We start from the raw sequence: 21,952 nt of genomic DNA on the forward strand, positions 1-21,952 counted from the left end.
TACCTGTTTGCAGTTTTCAATCTGGAAGTTTATTAACTCCTGCCAACTCTCCCATTGTAGAGGTACCTTTTTCCTCTTGTAACTGGTAAGTAATCAGAAGGTCCTATTTTGAGACTATGTATTGTTTCCCTTTCACTCAGTTGATTTTAGCATTGATTGATGATCCTCACCTAAATCATTTCTTACCCTGATGGACGCAGATATATTAGCTTTGAAGTAGTCACTTGAAGACATCACTCTAAACAAGTCTTGGTGTTGAGATAATTCTCAAAACAGTGCTATCTGTGGCTTAGCTTCTAATATTACCATATTTTGTCTTCTTCCCTGTCCTCCATCAAAAACCAGCCTAAAATGTACTGTTTTAATAAACCAACAAATAAAGCATCGAGGCCAGGAAACATAAGTTCTCTGGAGTGCCGTACCTCCAGAAATATCTGGTAGAGAAAACTGGAAAAAAGAAAAACCGCAGTTAAATGTTCGCACCTGTCTGCAACGCATGCCTTCGACAGTGCTTCGGCCAGCAGAGGGCAGTGTATTACCAGCCCTAGTTAAACCTCTCTTGCAATTAAAGGCTGAAGCAGAAGCTGCCCACGTTGCTCTATTTTCCAGCTAGAAACTTAAAACCATTTAAAAGTTTAGTTTTTTTAAGTTCTAACAGAATGATAAACGTCATTATTTTACTAGCTGAAAAACACTTTAAACGTGATAGAGTAAAAGTAATTGTGTGGACAAGGATTTCTGTCCTTAAGATGAAAACCCATTACCACTCATCTGCCTTTAACAGGATATGTCCTTTGGGGACTTTTTTGTTTTGTACTGGCGATTATCGCAAGAGTCACCTTTGTAAAACACTCACAACTACAATCATCCTAGCAGTAAAAAATAAAGTCTGACATTTTAGTATGTGAAAGTTGTAATCATATCTTCTAGTTTTATTGAGCTTTTTTTTTTTTAATCACAGCAATTCATGGACATAGCTTTAAAAGTCAATACTGAAAGGCTTGTAGTGAAAACATGTCTATTAATAAATGTAATTTAAAGCACATTTCAGCTAATGAAGAAAGTATAGGTGCTATTCTCTCCCCTGTAGTCCTTCCTCCTGTCGGCTTAACACACTCTGAAGATCCTTTCATTTAAGAAACCCCCTAATCGGTTGCCTCGTTATTCCCTTCTCTCCATCAGGGGGGAGCATATGCTTGTTTTTATCTCTGAGAACACATGGTTTGTTTAAATCTTTAATAACCTTGCCACTCCCCACCCTACAGTGGTTTGGAAAATTGGTATCTCTCTCTCTTCCTCTCACACACAGCTTTCAAGTAAAAGAATTCAAGGCATTGTCTCTCTTGTTAATGAATTACTTACTGTATTCACTGTTGCCTTTTTAGAAGTAGTACTTTTTGTTTATATTTTATATGCATCGTTTATCTCTTGCTGCATATCAGACCACCCCCAGACTTGGTGGCTTAGGACAACCACCATTTGTTCACTCTCAATTCTGTAATTTGTTCTGGGCTCAGCTAGGCAGTTCTTCTGTCAGTCTCACCTGGGGTCATTCATGCAGCTATGTATAGCTTCTTAGTCATCTGGAAGCACAGCTGAGACTGAGCGGTCCAAGATGGCCTCAGTCTTGTGTCTAGAGCCCCAGCTGAGATGGTTGTGCAGGCTGATAGTCTCTCTCCATGTGACCTTTCTACTGGGTTTATTTATAATGTGTTGGTCTCAGGCTTCCAAGAGGGCAAAACTGGAAGCTGCAAGGCCTCTGAAGGTTTTGCTCGGATGTCCTACAACGTCCACCACCTTTTATTGGTCAAAGCAAGTCACATACCTGCCCAGATTCAAGAGGTGGGCAAAAGACTCCACCTCTGAATGGGAGCTGCGGAGAATTTTAATCTACCATCTTTAATCCACCACATTTTTTAATGTGCTTGCAGTGGTAACGTTTTAATTAGATTTTTATGTCTTTCCCTGAAAGTGCATTTGCATTGGCTCTTTCCTTGGGGGTTAATATAGTATGTGTACCTCAGTGTTCATGGCTTCTTGGGCAACATTTCGAAAAGAAAAGTTGAGGTTACTGTCGTTTTGTTTTGATTATTATATTACGAAGTGCATCAAAAGTGTCATGAATCCATTGTTTCCAGAATATTAATCTAGCTTTTCAGTAAAACTAGAAGAAAAGTTTGTTTCTGCTAGTGTGATCCTGAAAGCTGGATAAATTCATTGATCTCTCCAATATGAAAGCCTAGAAGGATGTGGAAAGACAATTAGTCTAGCTTGCCCCTTTGGTAGCTCCCCCACCACCACCACCACGCTGGTTTGTACTCACTACTCAAGATTTCCTTATTTGCAGGATCGTAAATGGAAACTATCAGAGCATGAGACCCACATTTACTTACTTAGCTGATTCCTCTCACTAGTTGCCACATATATTCGGACCTCTGTAATCAGCCCTAACACAAGCTGACCTGTGTGTTCCAGTGTTTTTCAAGACTCACTGGCCACAAAGGGGAACTGAATATGAACATGCATGCAAACCTCATCAGTTCCCTTTGCAACCAGCTGAAAGTTGTTTTTTAATATAAAGGAAACAGGATTTTTCTTGTGAGTACAAACAGCTTGCAGCATTTCTGCTTCTGACAGATCAGGGAACACACAAGAGAAGACAGCACTAAATTGTGAGAAAGACAGTTTAAAGAGAAAGGAAAATGGCAAAAATTGAATTGAGGAAGAGAAAGAGGTGCTGCTGTGTACAGGAAAGGAACAAAGCAGAGATGGGGGACTGGGGTACTAGAAAGTCTTAGTAAGTAATAGAACACGAGAAGAGGCAGGACCTGTAGAAAGGAAATGTCTGTAACAGGAAAGGGGCTATGGCAGCATTGCCAGCAGTATTAATGGAAGGCATTAAAATCTCTTGGTCCAGAAGTTTGCCATTGGATAAAATTTGAAAATATAACCCATTAGAGTGATTACCATTCCCACCTGAGTTCATGCTCCTGAGCCTGGTTTATAGCAAAGGTGCCTTGTCCCCATTTCAGAATGCAGTGTGGTGACCCATTTGGGCACTCTGATTACAGAACAAAACCACGGGTCAGTAAGAAAGCAAAGAAACCTAAGCACCTAACATGAATGTCACAAAGCTCCTAGAATCCGTCAACTCATTTTAGATCTAGTTTAAACAATCTCTCTAGCAATAAAAATGCCTACTACGTGCTGAGCAAGAGACATAGGTCAAATTCACTACAAAAGAAGATTGAGGGAAACTGCTTGGGGACCACTGACCATACATCAAGCAGCCCCCCACCATACGCACACTTGTCTGAGTAGCCCTGAGGGCATTACTGTATTAGCATATGATGGCACAACAGGATTGCAGGTGGCCCCTGCTTGCCAATCATTGAGGCAGTGACTGTTCTGCAAGACCCAAAATTTCTATTCATGGGATCTAAAGAACATCTAATCCAAACTTTATTAAATGCCTGAAATACTTTGCTACCTTCCCAGCCTGCTGCGGATCCATACTATATTGAAACACTTCGATTAACAAATAACTCACCGGCTTTCTATTGCATTTGAGATCTGTAATTATTAGAAAACCCTCTCTTACGATCTGGTGAAACATACCTCTTGCAACTCCCATCCTTCACCGATCCTCTTTCAGCTTGCTCTCTGAAGCTACACACACCCATTTTTGCTGTAATGTCTTTCCTTTAGTCTTCTGCTTTAAGGCTACATAATCTCATTCTCCCAACTCTTTTTCTGGTATCCTGCAAGGTGCCCTCACTATCCTCTTCTACTTGTTCAACTTTCAGAGCATGGTTCTGACGAGCACGTGACTGCTCTGTTACCGCTCTTGTCCTGGACAGTGCTGTTATTCATGAAAGCTGAAGTTAAATTATCCTTTGTGAGTTACTCCGCAACTCCCCACCTCACTTGTTCCAGACCAGCTTCCACTGTCTATCTTCCTAGTTCCGATGTTTACCTTCAGCTTCTGGCCATTCCATTTTATAGATTTTCCCTTGACATTTGAGTATTTGGATAACATATATTGAATGTTTCCTCCTGGACAGGTACATTTATTAACTCATTTAGTCTTCATAACAACACTATGAGTTAGGTACTCCTTGTTTTCTCAGTAGAAGAACGAGAGCTTGTCCAAGGCTACGTAGTAAGTGGTGGAGCCAGAAATTGAACTCGACCAGTCTCGCTGCAAGAGCTGCCTTTCTAACCTGGCTGTTATGCTGACTCTCAGTTCTATTATTTAATAATGTTTCATGTCATTGGGCCAAGAAGACCTATTGGATCCAGCCCCACCATGATCCCCGCCATGGCCTTACTCTGGTGGGAGGGTGACACTGCTCCAGTGCTCAAGACTCTTCTGGACTGTGTCTGGATGGTCAATGCCAACATCTTCCTATGTGGATACATTTAGCAGGTCACCTCCTGGCCCAGCAGACTTTCTATGCTTTCAAATCATTTGCACATCTGTACTCAGATGTTTGAATTTTGTAGTGTAACTCTAAGAAAACATTTCTATGTTCTCAGGGAGTGTCTCATCTGGACTCCACTTATGAAATGCCAAGCTAATCATAATTCTGTCTGCAAATTCTTTAGTGTGGTCTTTGAGAGCTGTGTATCAGAAGGCCAGGGTTTATCTAGATTTTTTTATTAGAAAGTTTCTTTCAAGCAAAAGAGAAAACATCTTACTTTCCTTGTGGTGTCTGGCAAAAGAAACCATAAGGAAAGGAGAAGGCAAGGCCCACACCGATACAAGTGATTAACAACCCATATAAACAACAAAAGATTAGTATCCAGAATACGTGCCATTTCAACAATTTGAAAGAAACGAAAAGAGAGGCAACTAATTAAGGGGGGAGCGGGGAGAGGCCCAGATATGAACAGGCCATTTACCCAAGAAGAAACCTGAATGGCGGGGGGGGGGGGGGTGCCGCGTACAAGACATGAGCCGATGCTCCATTTCAGTTGTAATCAGGGAAGCACAAATTAAAACCACAGGGAGATGCCATTCACACCTACCAGATGGGCAAAAGTTAGTAAATATGACAAAACCAAGTATTGGAAAACAACTCATGTCTCACTAGACTCATGTCTCTCACTAGTGGGAGAGGTGTATAAATTGGTAAAATCACTTTGGAGAGCGGTTTGTCACAACAGAAATCAATTGCAGATGCGCATACCCTTATGAGCAAGCAGTCCTACTTCTAGGTGTCAACCAGAGAATTTCCACACATGTGCACAGGGCGTGCAAGAGACCATGGTTTCTAATAGAAAAAGTGGAAACCACCCAAGGGCCCACTGTCAGTGAAATGGAGAATTGAGCTATTGTTTGTTCCCACAGTGAAACACTGTGTTATCAGTGCAATGAATGAATGAGACCTACATATATCAACATAAACAGAAATTGAGTGAAAAAGTTACAAAAGGGTGTAGTAGTAAGATACTCTTTGTGTCCGTTTTAAAAACAAAAACTAATGCATATTGTTATATATACCTGTGTTATAAAAGTATAAAAATGCACATCAGAATGATACTACTAACTTCGGGAAAGAGGATACCTCAGGATGAGCTTTAGTGAAGCTAGCTTTGGGGGTTATGTCTGGGTACAAGAGAACAGTTAAGCTAATAGGGCCAAGTGTTAACATCTGTTCAATTTGGGTGATGGGTGCTTGCTGCTTACTGTATTGTGTTTTCCCTCTTTTGGATGTTTGAAATGTTTTAGAACTAAAAAAAGATGATACATGGAATGACCCCACCAGAGTAGAACTGTAACAGTTGACTGTGGATCCTGAAATAACTGTATGACTTACCAAAGCAAAAAGAGATTCTATGTATCATCCACACCTATATTCAAACTAAGATTAGAAACTTCTTCCAAATCTCATCTTAGGATGGTTCTTGATGCATTTCCTTGGCCAGAAGCAAAATTAATAAGGGTGAGGTGCTCTAAAACTGTATTTTTCCCCCATTCAGCCTGTAGGCTTTTGTACAAGATTACTGTCCATGTTTCAGGCAGAGTTTTCCCGGAGTGTGCAAATGTGCCACAGCTAGAAAACCAGTCTTTAAGATTTTGGCTTTTTGACCTCACACAGTTTGGATGAGTGATAAGCAGAATTTTTTGTCCCAAATACATAGTTGTTTTTTTTTTTTTAAAGACATCTCAGTAGTTAACCATTGGGCTTGGGCAGAAGGAAATGAAAACAAAAAGCATTGTCTTAGCGGAGACAATGTCTGTGGAGTCAGAGTCTAACTCACATCCCCTCCTGTGTAAAAGGCAGTTTTCCTTACACCACTGCAGTGTAGATTAAGTGATGATAATGTGTGTCCAGTGCCTAACAGTGTAAAGGCACATATAACATCTCTATTTATAATATAAATATCTCTGACTTTGCTTCTCATTTTCTTGCATGTGAACTTGAAAGGGGGGAAATAAGAGGCATAGCAGAAGTTTAGGACAAACCTAGCACTTCCTTTCCAGCTCTGAGTCTGTCGTTACCACCCCCCAGCCAGCCCTCCTGTCTTCATCTGCAAACCAGACTGAAAAAAGACGTGGCCTCAGCCAACGTGAGAGCGTGCCTTGGTTTCCATCTCATCTGAGATGACACAATTCAGATTACATTCTGAGTTTTGAATGCTTTCTTCTGATGAAAAATAGAAGTGCCTTGGCAAGTTATGGCATCTGGACTTGGTGCCTGACCTAAAAGGCTCTCCTCGTAGATGTCACGTCTGTTGTGAATGTTTTTCCCACTCTGTGCTTTTGCGTTTATGTTTGTGTGTGGTTTTTGACAAAAAAAAAAATAAGCTATGCATTTTCCCTATAGTTATTTCTATTGTTTTATTAGTAGGAAGTTCTTTCCCATCCACAGATGAGTTAGTCACCTATTTTTAAATCTTTTCATGGTTCCATTATTTACATTTAACAGTCTAATCCACTTCATAATGTTTTGTGTGTGACATGAGGTGAGGCTGTAAACTGACTTTTGATTAATAAGCACAGCACTTTTTATTAATCCATCCCTTCCTTCCCCTATGCTTCTCATGTGTCTCCCTTTATTTGTAGTGGTTCTTTCTAAGGGAGGGAAGTTTGTCACACTCAGGATTTCAAAAATCCACTTAACCCCATTTTGCAAGATTCTAGCACATCTTGAGTAACAGAGCCTTAGGTTTCCCTCTGATTGTTCCTGCCCCTACTCTGCTGAGAGACATTAATTATGTCATATTATCTTCTCCTGTATCATTGAGGGTCTGCTTAGAGATGTGTATTCTGTTCCAGTGATAAGCTTATCCTTGTATCTGCTGCACAGAGTTCTCCTTATTGAAAGATAAGAATATATTTTAATGGGGCGCCTGGGTGGCTCAGTCGGTTAAGCGACTGCCTTCGGCTCAGGTCATGATCTCAGGGTCCTGGGATCGAGCCCCACATCGGGCTCCCTGCTCAGTGGGAAGTCGGCTTCTCCCTTTCCCACTCCCCCTGCTTGTGTTCCCTCTCTTGCTTTCTCTCTCTCTGCCAAATAAATAAATAAAATCTTAAAAAAAAAAAAAGAATATATTTTAATATCTGGTAAAATAAGTTTCCATTCATATTTCAAAAACCTAGGGCACCTGGATGGCTCAGTTGGTTCAACATCTGCCTTCAGCTCAGGTTATGATCTCAGGATCCTGGGATCGAGCCCCGCATCGGGCTCCCTGCTCAGCAGGGAGCCTGCTTCTCCCTCTCCCTCTGCCCCTCCTCCTTGCTCATGTCCTCTCTCCTCTCTCTCTCTCTCACACACACACACAAATAAATAAAATCTTTTTTAAAAAAAACCTTAAAAAAATAGCCTGTTAATATGTTTCTGCAAAATCTAGGTTGCTTGTTGGGAGAACTCTATTTCATGCTGTTTTTCTCTTGTGGGTAACTTTCAGTAAGGCTTTGATTCAAAGGGTTGTAATTTTATTAGTTCTACTTTTATACTGGCAGGACTGAAGAATCCATTTTAAAAAGAAACTGAAAATAAACCCTTCTGTACTTGAACAAAATTTCCTTTTTCTGTTGACCTGATCCTAGAAAGTTAACCGTCATCAAACCCAGCTCTGCACCGAATACTTTTCCAAAATGAACAGCAATACTCAGCATTGGGTCTCAGTCTGGCAGCCAGGCAGTTAATTTTGCCCTTGTTTAGTTTTGCATATGTGAGATGCTATTTAGAAACTTGTTCTGAGTATCTTTTGCAAGGTGAGGATATGTATATACTTGGGAATTTCCTTTTTCTGCGTGCTTCTAGAACTAAACGTTGGGTTGGGGGATGTAGGGACAAGTGTTTCCTGCTTGCAAACACTAACGCTCAGTAAGAAATAAAAGATTATATATAACAAATAGGCTTAAATTCAGTAAGTCCGTAGCATGTTAAAAATTTACAAACATTTGCAGGATTCAGGTTACTCTAAGACATGTTATTAGTGAAACTTCTGTCAATAAACAAAATCCATTATAAACTTAAGCTCAGATTGACTTTTATCAAAATTTATTTTACCACAAATATTATACCAAGAATTAACTCAATGTGCTTTTTAATTTTTTTTTTTAAAAGAATGCCATTGTGTGGGGCACCTGGGTGGCTCAGTCAGTTAAGCATCTCTTTTTTTTTTTTTTTTAAGATTTTATTTATTTGTCAGAGAGAGATAAAGCACAAGCAGGGAGAATGGCAGGCAGAGAGAGAAGCAGGCTCCCCACTGAGCAGGGAGCCCGATGCAGGACTCGATCCCAGGACCCCGGGATCATGACCTACACCAAAGGCAGACGCCCAACTGACTGAGCCATCTAGGCATCCCAAGCGTCTGACTCTTGATTTCCACTCAGATCATGATCTCAGGATCGTGGGATCTGCCTGTGTCAGGTTCCGTGGCTTGAGAATTCTTTCCCTCTCCCTCTGCCCCTCCCCCACTCATGTGCACACACGCAATGTAATTTAACCATTCAGGCTGTTATGTTTATAGTAGAGACATGTAGGGATATAAAATGCTTACCAGTAATGTAAAAAAAAATTTTTTTTCCTTTGAGAACATGAGGGAAAATTTAGTATGGTTATATTTTAAAACCATACAAACAGAAATGCCAAATTTCAGTTTGGTGGTATTTGCTAACATTGTCAGTGCAAAGTAATATAAATTTTTTCTGAGCTGCTAATTTTTCTGCAGATTTCCATTTTTATCCTCACATGATTCTTGGTTTTTTTTTAATATAATTCTGCTTTGACCTGGTCTTTATTCCATCAATAGCATGCACTTACTAATATACGGCTGCGCACTAATTGTATACAAGCCAAATCTCATTAAAATAAATTTAACCCTAACAAAATTCTTCATACTCTTTAACATTGATTCCCCAGCCATTGGCCCACCTGAAGTTTGAAGAATTATTCTAACTATAAGAAATTCTCCTACTCTGTGACAAACTTATGAATGGATCCTTGGACTTTGTCATAATAGCTTTTACATATTTACTCAATGGCATTCTGGTTCTCTGTGTGACCAAAAAACTGAATAAATGCTGGACAAAGTTTTAAGAACAGTTGCCGTATTACATCTCCTGATTACAATCATATGATGTCCTATGCAGCTATATCAAGATACATTGACTAGGAAAAAATAAAATACACCCAGTTTTTCAATTCTGTTAAGCACCCCCTCCCTCCCTCCCTGTCTCACTCATCTGCTCATTCGTTCACTCATTCAATTATTCAGCAGATACCTATTGGTCACCTGTGTGCCTTGCAACACACTAAGTTCCCAGGAGCCCTTGCTAAATAAGAGCCCTTTCTCTTAGAGCTTACTCTCCAATTAATTTTGAGCATACATGAAAATTTCAGAATTTGCTCCCTTTAATTCTAATCTGTAAGTTTTCTTTATTATAAAATATTTCGAACACTCAGCAATATACCAAAAATAATAAAGCAAATACCCAAGTACTGTCACACAGGTTTAACAGACATTAACATTTTGCCATGTTTGCTTCAAATCTCTCCAGCTGTAACCATTAACTTTAAGTTGGTGTGTTATGCTGTGGATATTATGCACATTATATACTTTTATTGCATATCTATAGATCCATAAAGAATATGGTATTTCATGTGTTTTTGTATTTTACATAAATGATTTCACATGGTGTATACCTTTTTGCAGTTGGGTTTTGGGGGGTATTTTTCTATTCAACATTGTTTTTGATAATTCTCCATGTTGATGCATGCAGGTGTAGTTCATTTCATTGAAGCACAGTGTAATACTCCATTTTGTGAACAGTTTATTTCTCCATGCCTTTACTGATGGATACCCAACTTAGGTTGTTTCCAGTTGTTTGATATCATGAACCAGCAGTTCACTGAGCATCATTATGTATAAGTTTTCTTGTAAACATGTTTGAGTGGTTCTGTCAGATATGTACCTAGTATCAGACTTGGTGGATCATAGGGTGTGCCTATTTTCAATTTTACTCTATCAAAGCATGGTCCAAGATGGCTGAGTCGCTTATAAATCTGTTTTAAGTAAGGTGTGGGTTCAAGTCCTTATTGCTAGGCTATCAAATTCTTAGCTCATCTGTTGTTTGATTTTTACTGTACAGTATTTAAATTCTTTCTATTTGATCTAAAGAGTGATAGATAATGGGTGATTTCATTTTATAATTAGAATTTATTATTTCATCTGTTATAAAGATTTAGGCATAAATGAATACAGTAGCAAATTATACAGGCTCTTTAAATGAGAAAGAACATGCATTTTCTGACATTTTTGTTAGTCCGCCAATCATTTAACTTACTTTTAAATGCACTTTAAATTAGTATTAAGTGCTTGATTTTGAGTAACTACGTTAGTGACTTGAGAAACCATGCCATTTTAATTATTCTGTTGTTAAAACCATAAATTTCAGTTAACTTTATAATCTATTTTAAGAGTGTTCGCTTAACAGCATAGTTTGAAAAGACTTTACATACAGATTTAAAATCTAGTGATAAGTATAAGCTTTTCTTTCCCTTGAAATAGCTTACAACTAAGCAAATGAAATATCACAAGTAAGCAAAGAGCTTTGAGCAGATCTGAGCTTTGCAAATGCTAGAACTTTGTTTCATAATTTTTAGTTCTTTAAGGAATTTAGAGGTTGTATTTTTTCATCCTTTTTAATGTGTTTACTGCAAGTGCTTTAAGAAGTAGACTGAATTTTAGCTGCAGCAGATGTATCATGCAGGGAGTATCCTGGTTTAAATTCTGAAGTGCTTTCACTTCTGCTCGCTTCCCCTTGAAATCGTCTAGAAAGAAGTTGGCACATTATTTTGCGGATGTTACTGGACATCAGGAAATACATGACTGGATCTAAGCAGCTATTGAAAGATGAGAAAACCAACATGATCTCATTGGTTTTGTGAATGATTTCCTTCCAATAGCAAGACGGCCTATTTAGCTGTGAAGATATATAGACAAATCGGAAGGCATGATAGGGAACAAAACATACAGTAAAAATGATAAGTACGATAAAGGAATTTCGGGCTGTTTTGGCATATTTACCAGAGTTGGGAAATTTTGACCTCCTTTTGGAAATCCTCAGTAGATTCTTGCCGATCTTAATATATGAAAGGATTATTAGTAAGAAAATTAGCCAGAACATTACCACAAGAACGTAGTTAAAAATTGCTTCTCCTTTGGCATTATGTTTCTCTCTATAATGGAAACACACTGTGGAATTATGATCTCCTTTCTTAAGGGTTAAAGTAATCATAGTTAAAAATCCAGCAAGAGCAACTGTCCATACTGTACAGCAAACGTAAACACTTTGTTTGGTTGTTACTGCCCTCCGTTGTTGTATAGACCGATTAATTTTTATGTAGCGATCCAAACTGATAAATCCAAGCAAAATAATGCTAATGTACATGTTCATATAAAATAGTGTTCCCACAACCTTGCAAAGGATCACACCGAGTGTCCACTGGTTCCCGTTAATGTGATACATTATTCGGAAAGGCAGGCAGAAGATCAGTAAGAGATCTGCAATGGCTACATTCAGTAGGTAAATCTGTATGGAATTTCTTTTGCGGTGGATACCCAGAAATACATAGAGGGCAATTATGTTTCCAAACAGTCCCACGATGAAAATAACAGAGTAGGATATTGTTAACAGGCTAGAAAGTAGTTTCTCATCCATGGAACAGGCAGTAGTAGTATTTGGGTCTCCTGAGAGGTTCAGCAATTGGTTGCTGCGATTAGCCATAAAGCTGCATTTCTGGGAGGAGGAAGGCCAGCTGCGGGCTGTAGCATTCAGCATTGTTACCATGTGACCTCTCATTGTCCGGTGTAGGGATCAAAAAGCGGAGGCGCTAAATGACATGTTCCTTGTGTGTAACTTTTATGTCTTCAGATTTTTCCTACAACAGAATGCAACATCGAGTCATTTGCCATTTTAATAACAGTCACTATAACTCGAAGCCCAAATAATAAATCATTCATTTTTAGACGTGAGAAACTTTAACCATCTACACTAGGTATATAGCAGCATTACAGTATCACCAAACAAGCAGTAAATGTAGTAGAGCCTTAGGGAATGTCGTGCTCTAACCTTTCCTATGGCTGCGGTATACGTTCAAGGTTTGTTTTATTTAAACTTCCATAGGGAGTTTGTTATAGGAATAGAGACGGAGGTGAAGAGAAATGACAGCTCACACTGCTCAAAGATAAGAGTCAATTTCCCTAAAGGTAGTTACAGCCATGAGTGAGCTGGGCCCACTGCTGACCCCTGCCCAGCTTCCTGCCTTGACGCCTTCCCTTGGATATGGCAATCATTCATTTTGACAAGGGCTACCACACAGCCTAGGACAGATAAACTGTGGCAGTATTCCATGGTGGGAATAGAGGAGAGAGTCCTCAGTGTCTTCCTTTGCAACCTAAGACCGAGTTGGGTGTATTAAAATCATTTGCCTACAGGGCAGGCAGACAAAGACCAAAAGAGCAGAGCACCTGCCTCCTTAAGCAGACTATTCTAACACTGCAACAGGAGAGCAAAGTAGCCGAACAAAACCAAGTCAGGTGGCAACGGCCACCAATTAGGCCAGGCAGTCTCCTGACCTAGAAACCTAGAGTGATAGTTAGATGGAAAACAGGATGTGCATTCCAGGATTTTGAAATAACTAACTGCAGCTTACTATGCCCTGGGTTAGGTAATTTGCAACTGTTGCTGGAACCTTATAAGAGATAGAGTGTGGATTCCACTTGTTTGTGGCAGCAGAGAATGTTAATGCTACCTGTTCTTGGCCCTTTCCTGGGCATTGATTGCTATGAAGAACTCAGCCTGGGAGGCCATCATAAGGAGCTAGAAGACATGGAGAGAAGGTTCCAGGAGGTCTCATCCCTTTCCTTTCTTAGAGCGACTGCCCCTTTTCTCTACAGCAGCATCTTAGCAGAAGTAACGTAAAGATGTTCAGAGCAAGGTTACCAAAATCAGACCTAACTAACTCTGTGACCTTGATCAAACCAATTAATCTTTTCTAAACCTCAGTTTTCTTATCTGTAGGAATGCACAACGGGTATGAAGAACTTAACCCTAGCACGTAAAAGTGCTCCATGAAAATTAGCTTTAAAAAAAAAAAAAAAAACCTTTGGACTAATTTCATTTTAGTAAATATTTCACACCTGGCTAAATACTACATGGAAAACAAAGGTGAACAAGACCAAGATCCTGCTTTCAGTGAACGTTTTTGTAGGCATGTGCATTCAAATTCTGAATGCTATAATGTAAAGTGGATTTGAATTATAGTAACTTCTTGATGTGGCATGGTACACAGAGAAAAAACATTTGGAAGAACTTAGCCTTTCTTAATATTCTATCTATAATTTGATCAAGAAGAAACTATGTCACTGAGGGTAAAATTCCAGTTTAAAATGTTGTCAAAAGGGGAAAATTGATTCCAGGAAAGAGGAACCAACTGGTGAAGAGGAAGTTATGTAATCCCTGGTAAGAGCCTGTCTGCAGAGTTCAGGTCCTTGGAGGAAGGGAGGCAGGAGGACCAAGTCTAGTCTGTCCTGTGTCTCAACTGCAGGAAGACCGATGTCGACAACATTTATAGAAATTTACAGCCATGCTTCTGGTGATCTGAGTTTCTAAAAGGAAAGGGCCATCTAGGAAGAAAGGCAGGCTGCCAAAAAATGAAGCTGATAAATGCGATCTAGATTACCAGGAAGAGGAAAAGGGTGCCTGAAGGAGGGATCTGCCTTGTGTGGTTGAGTGGGGAGCTTGCAGAAGCTCAGGTAGAAACCTCTCATAGCCCCCGATGAAAGGGAACTTGATGGCAAGTGATAGGATTTTGAGAGCTCAGATAGCCAAAACGACTGCGAGGACTCCTCTGTAAGTGGTTCTTTTTTTTTTTCCCCTTCTCCCGTGCTGTATTTTAAACTCCGTTAGGGTTAGGAACCAAGTCCTTTTCGTTTGCCTCTGTGTACCAAGTGCTCAGCCCAGTGAATATTACTGAATGAAAGAGGGAAATCAGTAGAAGAGTAGGTGAAGTTCTACATGCGGATCTCAAAATCAGCAGTTCAAGTACAGGAAGGGCTTTAGCTGCAGTAAGAAACGAAATTGCAATGGACTGTGGTTGCTGTGTCGGTAGCGCGCTGCAGCTGCAGCAAAAACTAACCCCCTTCTTTGGTTAAATTCATAGATAGGGAGTGTCTTAAATGAAGACCATTACTCCTCATCTGAAGGGTGTTACTGCCAGCTGGGAGGGCCTCACCTGGAATGCAGTGTTTCATCCCAGCAGCACACTTGGAAACTGCCACAGAACAAAAGGGGACAAAAGCCCAAATCATGTCATAGGAGCAAGCTGAAGGAAACAAGCACCTCACCCTGGAGATGGATTTCACCCTGTGATCCGTGTTTTCAGAAAGCAGTACAAAGACTAGTAATAGAAACTGCAGAGACAGATGCTGCCTCCTGTTAAGGAAATGTTCTAGAATGAAACCGTCTATCTTGGGAGGCGGTAGGGGTCTTAGCACCAGAGATCTCAAGACTACCACTGATTGGGTGCTTTGTAGAAAAGATTCTCGCTGCCTCTCAATCTGGGCTGCATATTAGAATCCTTTTGAGGGCTTTTTAAGGATACCAGTGCCTGGCTCCAACCCCAGATCTTCTGATTTAATTGGTCTGGAGTGGGCTCCAGGCAAAGGTTTCCTTTAAAAGCTCCTCAGGAGATTCTAATATGCAGCGAGAATTGAACCCTTGAGCTAGATGGCTGGACCATTAACTAATACTTATTTAGCAGCTGCAGTGTACCAGGCACATTTATATTACTTCATTTGCATAATCCTTATTGTAACCTTGTGAGGTAGGTATTACAAAAGAGGTAGTGAGGGATCAAGAGGTTGTGAACTTTACCCATGACCATACAGCTCTTAAATGGCAGTACCCAAGCTGGAACTCAGATCTGCCTAGGTTTTAGGGTCCATGATCCTTTTCGCTAAACCTCACTCCTAATCACATAGGATCAGCATTTTCTTTTTTAATGCTGAGTTATGTCAGCAGTATTTAGACATGATTCCTTTAACATTATCCACATTAGCGATTTTTTTTTTTAGCGATTTTTTAAAAGATTTTATTTTGAAGTAATCTACGCTCAATGTGGGGCTCAAACTCACAACCTCGAGATCAAGAGTCACATGCTCTACCGACTGAGCCAGCCAGGTGCCCCTCACACCAGCAATTTTAAGAAGTTTGTCCCCCTGTGTTAGTGCTGCGCTGTACCCAGCACCACCACCCCCCGGCCAACAGTTTTCAACTGGCTCATGTCGGAGCTGCTGTACTGGAGGGCAGCGCCCAGTACTTTCTGCTGTGGCCTCCAAAGAGCCCAAGGTTTTTAAATGCACTCTGGGTATGTTTGTGAAAACATCTCATTGCTTTGTGAAAATACATACCTATTTGGCAATGGCAGCAATCTTTCCCTGTAATTTGACTTGCTGGTGACCGAGTCTTTCAGGCCATGCTTCAAAAATTGCATTAATTGCTGCATACAGAATAAAAATTGGAAGCACGTTACTGTGGAAATAATACTATTAGTAGTTCATTAGGTTTTGTTAAAACTTAACTGTGTCTAAAAGAAACATTTAAAAAAATTTCAGTTGAATTAACTAACACGTATTTTGCTTTTTCTTTTTTCTAACATTCACCTTACTTACTTCTGAAACACCAAACTTAAAATTTAGTTCATCTGGCAATTACCATAAAATAGTAACAATATAATAAAGTACAACTGGTGCAAATAGGGAGGCAGCAAAACAATAAAGTTAATAAGTGATAGATCATTTAAAATACATTGGAGATAAAATTTGTTGCATATGAACATAACTCTTAATGGGTTCAAGTAGCTCTGCAAGTCTTTATGGCAATATACAAAAGACAGTATAACCAACGTGACAATATTGATAGTATGAGCTTCAGTACCCACAGTGACCTATAGTACTTCCAGTAACTAAGAAGACAGCCTCATTTTAAGTCAAATCAAGGCAGAGAGGTATCATTCAAGCAGTTTACTCAGGTCTCTAAAAAGCAAAGCACTGCTGGTCACCATGAAGCAGGTTTCACTTTTAGTATTCAGATAATCAAATTTTAACTGAAATAATGGGTCATTTATAGAGTTGAAATCAAGGAGTACTCACAGGTCAGGCTCTCATGCAGTAAAAGGAGCAGAACCCCAAGCTTCCCTAAACACAGAGACTAGTCTTTGTATGTCAGCTGGGCTCCTCCATCCGGTCGTGGTACAATTGGTTGAAGTTGTCTTTTTTTTTATATTTGCATGTGGTAATAAGTTTTTTTTTCCCTTTTCTTTTTTCAATATGCCATCCGTCCGATTCCTTGTGAAAATGTTCAAAAGCCCGCCAGCATGCAACCATTTTATGTGTAAGCTCAGTCAACACTTCACTTTAGAAAATTATTTCTATCTTTTGTATGAATACCTTTCACCTTCACAGTTGTGGGAAGTTTGCCCTTATCCCCCAAATAAAGAAGTTTTATAAATTCTAAGCAGAATTATGCATTTTCTATTTTTCCTGAGAAACAAGGCATAATAAGCACTGAATATCTGTTTCTTTCAGGATTCATTTTAGAAATTAAGTTATTCACATAAAATGGCAGTCCTGTAATGAACTGTACTAACATCAGTAATGAATTATTTTATTCCTTAGTTTTAAGTTTTATTTGATCTGTACATTATTTTAGTAGATTTTCATGTATCCCTTTAAGACCTTGGGTGTATTTTCTAAAACAATGTTACACTCTTAGGACTAGATGAGATTTGTGATGGTATTCTCCCCTTTTTATCACTACGATAAACTCTCGCAAGTAAATTGAAATCTCTGTTTTAAAGAAAATAATGAAGGGGGGCGCCTGGGTGGCTCAGTTGGTTAAGTGGCTGCCTTCGGCTCGGGTCATGATCCTGGGGTCCTGGGATCAAGCCCCACGTCGGGCTCCCTGCTCAGCGGAGAGCCTGCTTCTCCCTCTCCCTCTGCCTGCCTCTCTGCTTACTTGTGCTCTCTCTCTGTCTCTCTGTCAAATAAAATTTAAAAATCTTAAAAAAAAAATAAAGGATTCTACAGTTTTTATTTTGGTCCTTGTCCAGTATTTAATGACTGTCTGTCCATCTATGTAACTGCTGGCCCTGCAGTTTCATGGCATTTCCCTTTTTTTGTTGTCATCTGAAATGAAAGATTAGTTTTTATCCTCCCCATAATTGTTACCCTGCAGCTTTGTTTACCCTAAATAATATTTAACTCATTGGGCTTTATCTAACATTCTAATTATTTCTGGGTACATTTACTCTCCTGAACTCATATTCTCCAGAGCTTTTGGTTTGTTATGAATATGACACATGGGACAGAATATTTTAAAATTGCTAGAATGAAAATATTTCGTAGCTCTTCCCCTTAGAATCCCTGAAAAGGAAGGGGATTACTGTGTTGGTCTGGCAGGAATTTTGTGTGTGCGCAGTGTGAGGAAAAAAAAAGGAAAAAAGAAAGAAAACCCCATAATATTAAACTTGCTTTCTTAACAGTTTTTAAACAGTTCAGTAGTATTAAGTATATTTTTATTCTTGTGCGGCACATCTCTGGAACTTTTTCATCATGCAGAACTGAAACTCTGCACTCACTGAACACTCCCTTTCCCTACCCCTTGGCAATTACCTTTCTACTTTATAAGATTTGGGCTATTGTAGATAATTCATTTGAGTGGAATCATACTGTACTTGTCCTTTTCTGGCTGGCTTTTTTTCATTTAGCATAATATCCTCAAGGTTCACCCATGTTCTAGCATGTGACAGGACTTCCTTCTTTTTAAGGCTGCATAATGTTTCATTGTATGTGTATATATCACATGTTCTTTCTCCATTCATCTGTCAGTGGGCATTTGGGCTGCTTCCACCTCTTGGCTATTGTTGTGACTAATGCTGTGATATACATGGCTGTGCAAATACGTTTTGGTGATCCTGGCAGAGTTTTTTTATATATAACTAAATAGGTATTTATTAGCATTCTGTTTCACTAAATCTAATACAAATATTTTTATGTTATACTAGCTATTTTTCCACACCTTAGCCTCCATTTGCAAAATACTAATTCTGTTTTAATCTTCAGTGCCCTGGTGACCCTACTATGACCAGATTTGAGTACATACAGTCCCCAACTTCCGATTTTTTTACTTTGCAACAGTGTAGAAGCAATATGCATTCAGTGGAAACCGCACTTCAAATTTTGGACTTTTCCCAGGCAAGCAGTATGTGGCCCGATCCTCTCCCGTGTTGGCTGGGCAGTGGCAGTGAACTACAGCTCCCAGTCAGCCACGCCGTCACGAGCGTCAGCAAGCACTATACGGATAACCACTCTGTACCCGTGCAGTCATTCTCTTTGTCACTTGGGGTATAGTATCCAATAAGTTACCTGAGATACTTAGCATTTTATTATAAAATATGCTTTGTGTAAGACGAGTCTACCTGACCGGAGGCTAATGTAAGTGTTCTGAGCATGTTTAAGGTAGGCTGGGCTAAGCTACGAGATTCGGGAGGCTAGGTCTATTAAGTGCATTTTCAACTTACAGTATTTTCAACTTACAGTGGATTTACCGGGACATGACCCCATTGTAGATTGAGGAAGATCTGTAATCTTTTTCTGGTTCTTCCCTCCCATGAGCCTTTTCCGATTCATTCTGAGCTTTCTACTTTCTGTCTCTTCTGTTCTTAGCTCATTCTCATGTATCTTCTTCCTCCTTTATTGGTAGCTTAGCTTGTTCTTTATATAAAGATAGAAGTAGAAAAGCATAAATAAATGGATACGTTTGTCTGGCACCATCTATTACTGATATCACCATCCTCTCTTTATCTGAATCCCAACCCTGGTTAAATTCAGCTCACCACCTGCTCCAGACCTGAACCCTGCTGGCTGAAATGAGGGCTACTAGGTACACACCCAATCGTGTTGATTGTTCTCACTTCACATTCATGACCACAAACCTCAAGTGGGCCTCTGTGCTGCCAGCAGTCCTGCTGTATTTCCTTTGTCTGTTGGTTCTCAAAGCATGGCTCCCCCCAGTAACATCAACGTCACTCAAGAACTTGTTAGAAATGCATGTTCTTGACCTCATCCCAGACCTTGTGAATCAGAAACTCTGGGGGTGGAAGCCAGCAAATCTGTGTGACTCTGAGGCTGAAGTTTGAGAACCACTGCCTTAGTCAATTCATTGTCCCATTGTTTGAAAATATTTTTTCACACCTTCACACTTCTCAAGTTGCCAATAACCCCCTCTCCTTCCCCACTCCCGCCTGATGATCACTTTTATTTCAGTGTAAATAGAAAACAGAAGTACTCAGAAGAGAACTTCCTCATATTCCTACATCCCCATCTGCTTGCATCTACAGGTGCTCCTGGACCCTGCCTTCTTCACTGTCGCTGGGGCCAACCCCTCTCCCCACCTGCACATTATATCCCATCCCTTCTTTCCCCTGGAGCTGTATATTCCTCTCCACAGGGTCTTTCCCATCAGCACACAAATGTCTCTCTCTCAGAGACAAAAACAAATCTCCCTGAAAATCTTGAGATGCTGCTATGGAGTCGTCAATCATATTATTATGTGAAACTTTTGAATATTTATAGGTATTTTCTTATTTTCATAAAAGATAACGAAACAATGGAAGGATAAACCAAAAAATAATACAAATACTTACAAAAGAGGAAGGAGAGATTAAGGGGAAGGAGAAGGTACAAAAGCTAGACCTCTCTGAATGGTATTTGTTTACAGTTTTGACTTTGGAATTATATACATGTTTTATTTTTTTAAAGATTTTATTTATTTGAGACAGAGCATGAGTGGGGCGGGGGGTGGTGGGTAGGGGCAGAGGGAGAGGGACAAGCAGACTCCCTGCTGAGCAGTGAGCCCGATGTGAGGCTCGATCCCAGGACCCCGGGATCATGACCTGAGCCGAAGGCAGACATTTAACAGACTGAGCCACCCAGGCACCCATGTATATGTTTTATATAATCAAAACATCAAATCAAGTCAAAATCTAATTCAAACAAATTGGCCTCACTGGGTAACAAACTGAAAGCATAACCACAAGGAGAATTCTTTTATTTTTTTTTTATTGTGTTATGTTAGTCACCATACAGTACATCATTAGTTTTTGATGTAGTGATCCACGATTTATTGTTTGCGTATAACACCCAGTGCTCCATGCAATGTGTGCCCTCCGTAATACCCATCACCGGGTTAACCCATCCCGCCAACCCCCCCGCAAAACCCTCAGTTTCTCAGCGAGCCATGAGAGACTATGGACTCCGAGAATTCTTTTAAATGACTTTAAAATCGGGTGGTTTTGGGGGCGCCTGGGTGGCTCAGTTGGTTTAACATCCAACTCTTGATTTCACCTCAGGTCATGATCTCATGGTTGTGAGATAGAGCCCCACATTGGGCTCCGCACTCAGCAGGGAGTCTGCTTGAGAGTCTTTCCCTCTCCCTCTACCCTTCTCCCCACTCATGCTTTCTCTCTCTCTCTCTCTTTTAAATAAATAAAATCTTTTATAAAAATAGGGTGGGGTTGGGGTTTGTTTGTTTTGTTTTGTTTTTTTTACATATTTTAGACTTGGAGAAAAGTTCTGATAGTAATACAAAGAATTCCCATCACCTTTCACTCAGATTCCCCATGTTAATATTTTTGTACATTTGTTTTATCTTTCTCAGTTTTTCACTCTTCTCTTTGTCCATCTATATAGTTCCTAAAAATAAGGAATTCTCTAAATAGCCACAGTAAAATAATCAAAATCAGGGAATTTATGTAATCTACAGACCTCGTCCCAGTTTCATCAAGTGTCCTAATAATATCCTTTTATAGCAAAAATAAAAACAAGATTATATATCGCATTTTAGCTGTTCAGTCTCTTCTGTCTCCTTTGATCCCTTTCATCTGAAACAGTATTTGAAGAATATGGGCATGGGCCTGGTACTTTCTAGAATGCCCCTCAGTTTGGGTTGGTCTGATGTTTCCTCATGATTTGATGCAGTTATGTCCTTTGGCACGAATACCACAGAGTGTTGCTGAGTGCTTGTCGGTGAAGAAAGCACACACTCTTAATTAGTCCCACTATTAGCAGTAGTAACTTTTATAGGAGTGTCTGCCACGTTGCTCCTCTGGAAAATTACTATTTTACCTTTTGTAATTAATAAGTATCCTATGGGGAGCTACTCTGAGATTATACAAATATCTGTCACTCTTCAAACTTTTACCCACTAGTAACTACCTTTTGATGGTTCTCACTTGAATCCATTATCATGATGATAACTGCCAAATAGTGATTTCTAATGCCAGAATTTCTTCTACATTTATTAACTGATTTTCTACTTACATGAAAGTTTTTCCTTCTCTCTGTTTATTTACTTATTTATTTATATCAG

At 39.7% G+C, this 21,952-nt stretch overlaps 2 protein-coding genes across 2 annotated transcripts in view; one reads left to right on the plus strand and one right to left on the minus strand.

Annotated features, from left to right (window-relative positions):
* The window catches only part of CASK (calcium/calmodulin dependent serine protein kinase), a 327,853-nt gene that overhangs the window by 172,486 nt on the left and 133,415 nt on the right, over nucleotides 1-21,952 (plus strand). The window lies entirely within an intron of this gene.
* On the minus strand, nucleotides 10,655-16,756 carry GPR34 (G protein-coupled receptor 34). Its single transcript, XM_006745280.3, has 3 exons — nucleotides 16,675-16,756; nucleotides 15,934-16,022; nucleotides 10,655-12,401 (listed from the first exon to the last, which is right to left on the minus strand). The coding sequence occupies exon 3, from the start codon at nucleotides 12,320-12,322 to the stop codon at nucleotides 11,186-11,188; it is 1,137 nt and encodes a 378-aa protein (XP_006745343.1). The 5' UTR covers nucleotides 12,323-12,401; nucleotides 15,934-16,022; nucleotides 16,675-16,756; the 3' UTR covers nucleotides 10,655-11,185.

Source organism: Leptonychotes weddellii, chromosome X (genome assembly GCF_054177405.1).
Source record: "Leptonychotes weddellii isolate Sample4059 chromosome X, ASM5417740v2, whole genome shotgun sequence".
Lineage (NCBI taxonomy): Eukaryota > Metazoa > Chordata > Mammalia > Carnivora > Phocidae > Leptonychotes > Leptonychotes weddellii.